Here is a 4085-nt window from a genome sequence, read left to right on the forward strand (position 1 = left end):
AATGTATGTCATTGACAATGCTTCTTAAATTCAAAAAGTTAAATTATGTGAATAAGTTTTTTCACGAAACTATCGTCTACATTGTTTATCAACCAATGAAAATTCGTTTAATTTAAAAGATTAAATTAGGAGCATGACCTCTACCGACAACATTATAATTAGGGATTTAGAGGAATGACACAATCGTAGACAAAAAAAATTGTCAGTAATGTTTTTCAATGATTTTTGTAGATGAAATTGTCATTTATAATGCTTTTCAAATTGAAAAAAGGAGGGCAATCAAGTGGCTGATGCTCTTGTTAATATTGGATTGTCCTTGACTGGCATGACATGGTGGGATGATCCTCCTGCTTCTATCTGTCGGTATTGTCGGCAAGATGAACTTAGTCTCCCAAATTTTCAAATATTTTAAGTCGTTTGTGTTGCTTCTAATGTCTTTTTTATTTTATTTTATTTTATTTTTTATGACAGAAACTAAATTATAAAGAAAAAAAAAAAACCATGCTCTATTCTCCTTTCCAGCTTATTCAAATAGAACATTGGGTACATAGACAGGGAAAGACAAGAAAACCAAACTTTAGGGTTCTGATAATAGTAAGTTAAAGATGTTAAATGGTCAGCTACAAAATTAGCTTCTTAAAAAGTATGGCGATAAATTACATCTTGGAAATTTGTAGATAACTGCTTGATATCTTTGATTAACATCTTCATTGTCCAAGGGATGGATGCATACCCGAGAAAGTTATCAATCAAAAGTTTGGAATCTCCTTCAATAATGATAATGCGATATGTTTTGAAGAAAAGCTGTATGTAAGCCTTCTGTTAGGGCTGTGGCTTCAGCAACTAAAATATTTGTAGACCCAATGGTACCCTGCAAGCAGCAACTTATAACATATTACCATTAGCATTTCTAATGACAAAACTTCTAATTTCTTTTTGATTGTTTGTGAAGGAGGCCCTGTTCTTCTTCTTTGGTCGTAATTCTTTTATATTTCTTTTCATAAATTGAGGTTGGAGAGTATTCTCTTTTCAGTCCTCGTTCTAAGGAAAGAAAAAAAAAATTATAGCGGTGTTTGTACAGAAGAGTAAACTACTAAATTTGGTAAAGAATAGACCAAATAGTTTTAAAAAGAAATGTTAATTAAGATGGTCCTAGAAGAAGTCCAAAGCTGAGCAGCCAGGGTGACACACCGTTGCAACATACAAAATCCGAATAGAAAATTAGTTCAAGACATGTTTAGTACGCAACCACCGGGCCCCCGCCGAAGAAGTAAGAAAGATGAATGATGGATGTTGTTCCAACCAGAGCAATCAAGAACGTACAGATAGATAGATGATCGGTCAATGATCGTCCCACGTTCTCCTCAATCGATCTAGTAAGCAATTACGTCTTCTAGCTTGAGTAGATGGCGCGAAACCGTCACAAGAAAAGTCATGGCAGAAAGTTTGAATCGAAATTGGATTCATAATATAATATTTATTGGACCAGTCACCTGGGAACTATATCGATATGCTATAAATATAACATCTAGCTGCTGGCTGGTATCATTATTAGATACTTACCCAGAAACGAAATAAAGTAGATCGTCATTAGATAGCTAGCAATGGCAGGTGAAGTAGCAGTGAGGAATAAGCAGGTAATACTGAGGGACTATGTGTCTGGTTTTCCCAAAGAGTCAGACATGTATGTCACAACTGATAGCACAGTAAGTCTGAAGGTTCCAGCAGAGACGAGAAATGCTGTTCTACTCAAGAACCTCTACTTGTCCTGCGATCCCGTGATGCAATTCCTCATTAGGAACTCTCAGCAGAAAATGAGAAAATACGTCTATTGCACTCCTGGCTCTGTAAGTCAATCCGTCATCGATCTCATGATGAACTTTTATTCATAAATACAAATGCATCTATCAAGTGTACGTAGTTCATCATGATCGATCACTTTGATTTAAGTTCCTGAGCTCCTATACACTAACACTACATTTGTTAAATTAAAAGAAAATACTAATAAGCAATCACCTCTGTGACTCTAATCCTTTCAAGTTCTGGAAAGTCCAGAAATCCAAAATCTAATATTTGTGGTAGCTAGGTACTCTGTTTTGAGTTTTTGACCGTTCTCCTCTGCAGCCAATAAACTCATCCCAAACCAAACAAGGGAGGGGGCATTAATACATTACTTTGATTTCTTTTTAAATCATAAGTGTATTTATGCATGATGCAGCCAATTCGTGGGTATGGTGTGTCTCAAGTTGTGGACTCGAGTCATCCAGAGTATAAACAAGGTGATTTGGTGTGGGGGTTAACCACATGGGAAGGGTACAGCCTCATCACAGATATCGTCCCTGAAACCTCACTCGTTAAAATACACCACACTGATGTCCCTCTTTCTTACTATACTGGACTTCTTGGTACGTAATTTGACTAATCTCACTAGCTAGCTAGTTAATTACAAATCGATCATTATGATTAACCTAGCTAGCTTGTGCATGCAGGCATGGCTGGTAAGACTGCTTATGCTGGATTCTTTGAAGTATGTCCTCCTAAGAAAGGAGACAAGGTGTTGGTCTCTGCAGCATCTGGTGCAGTTGGTCAGCTTCTTGGACAATTCGCTAAGTTGTCTGGCTGTTATGTTGTTGGATCTGCCGGATCTAAAGAAAAGGTACATTGTTAGCTAGCTGATCTACAAGTTATCAACAGATACATTGTATTAGTTGGTTCGGCCGGTCAGTACTAATTCTTGAATTAATTAGGTTGATCTACTGAAGAACAAATTGGGGTTTGATGAGGCTTTCAATTACAAGGAGGAGAACGATTTAGAAGCAGCTTTGAAAAGGTAATTAAGTCCATATAATTACATTATATGTACATATTTGCACATAGACCTAGCTCTAGCTGATTCGTGCATGTGAAGTGTATATGCACATTGCTCTTGCTTGACTAATCAACTGGGAAATATATGAAGGTACTTTCCTGAAGGAATTGACGTCTACTTTGAGCATGTGGGTGGGAAATTGTTTGACGCAGTGCTGCTCAACATGAAAGAACACGGTCGCATTGCTGTGTGCGGAATGATTTCACAATACAACCTTCCCGAGCCTGAGCCACTCAAAAACCTGTTCCAGATTGCATTGAAGCGGCTCAATATACATGGATTTACGCATCGCGATTACGATCACATAGTACCCAAGTACTATGAGTTTGTGCTGCCTTACATCCGGGAAGGTAAAATAGTGTATGTGGAAGACATAGTTGAAGGGCTTGAGAATGGTCCAGCAGCACTGGTTGGACTCTTTACTGGTCGCAACTTTGGGAAGCAAGTAGTTGCAGTTGCACCACCTCAACCTTAATATATCCAGATCGAGGAGCTTCCTTCATTGATCCACATTCACCCGCCTAGCTAGTTATAAGATTACCTTGTCTTCACTCGGATTTAAGCATTGTATTGTATTAGAGCATCTTTAGCAATGCTAGCTATTTTGGAGTCAAATTTTAGTCAAAAGAGCTAAAAAGTCATTTTGGCTAGCCACTTTAGAAATACGTCTGTATCAGTACTTTCTATTTTAGCTAATTTTGAGTTTATATTATTTTTTAGATGGAGATTAAATAGTTTAAATGTATTTATAAGTTACATAAAATAACCCAAAATGAATGTTTTAAATTATAAAGAGGCTAATCTCGCTCTCTATATTTAGGAGTGAGATAGCTAAAAGTTTTAATGGAGAGCCACTTAGGAGTCTGGTGCAGTTGCTAAAAATCTAAAATATATAAAAGGGCAATGATATAGGGCCTCAATGAGGCCTAAGATTTATGACCTCAAATCCTAGGTGTCATGTTATGTAAGCAAATACTAATTTTATTTTCAATTTCACATAATATATCTTGCCACATCATATTATTGCAACACCAACTTTACCCTTTTATATTTCCTTTTAGATGTTATGAGTGAATCAATTACATTAATGAATTTAATTAGGTGACGAAAAAAAATCAGCTATTAATTATGTATTAATTTAAGAGATATGTCTACAAATTCTTTAACCAATATTTTTCTTCATTTATTTAAATTCTTTCCTATAATTTTTCTTTCC

The 4085-nt window shown here is 36.1% G+C and overlaps 1 protein-coding gene across 2 annotated transcripts; it reads left to right on the plus strand.

The window, feature by feature from the left end:
• Window positions 1-1541: 1541 nt before the first annotated feature.
• On the plus strand, window positions 1542-3534 carry LOC112187240 (2-alkenal reductase (NADP(+)-dependent)). Of its 2 annotated transcripts, none has more exons than XM_024325950.2 (5): window positions 1542-1847; window positions 2219-2405; window positions 2490-2656; window positions 2748-2830; window positions 2960-3534. In XM_024325950.2, exons 1-5 carry the CDS (start codon window positions 1605-1607, stop codon window positions 3342-3344), a joined length of 1065 nt encoding a protein of 354 aa, XP_024181718.1. In that variant the 5' UTR covers window positions 1542-1604; the 3' UTR covers window positions 3345-3534. The 2 variants fall into 2 exon arrangements, with proteins under 2 accessions (XP_024181718.1, XP_040370278.1); XM_040514344.1 differs by having other exon boundaries at window positions 1707-1847; window positions 2125-2405.
• Window positions 3535-4085: the final 551 nt, after the last annotated feature.

This window comes from Rosa chinensis, chromosome 2 (genome assembly GCF_002994745.2).
Source record: "Rosa chinensis cultivar Old Blush chromosome 2, RchiOBHm-V2, whole genome shotgun sequence".
Taxonomy (NCBI): Eukaryota; Viridiplantae; Streptophyta; class Magnoliopsida; order Rosales; family Rosaceae; genus Rosa; species Rosa chinensis.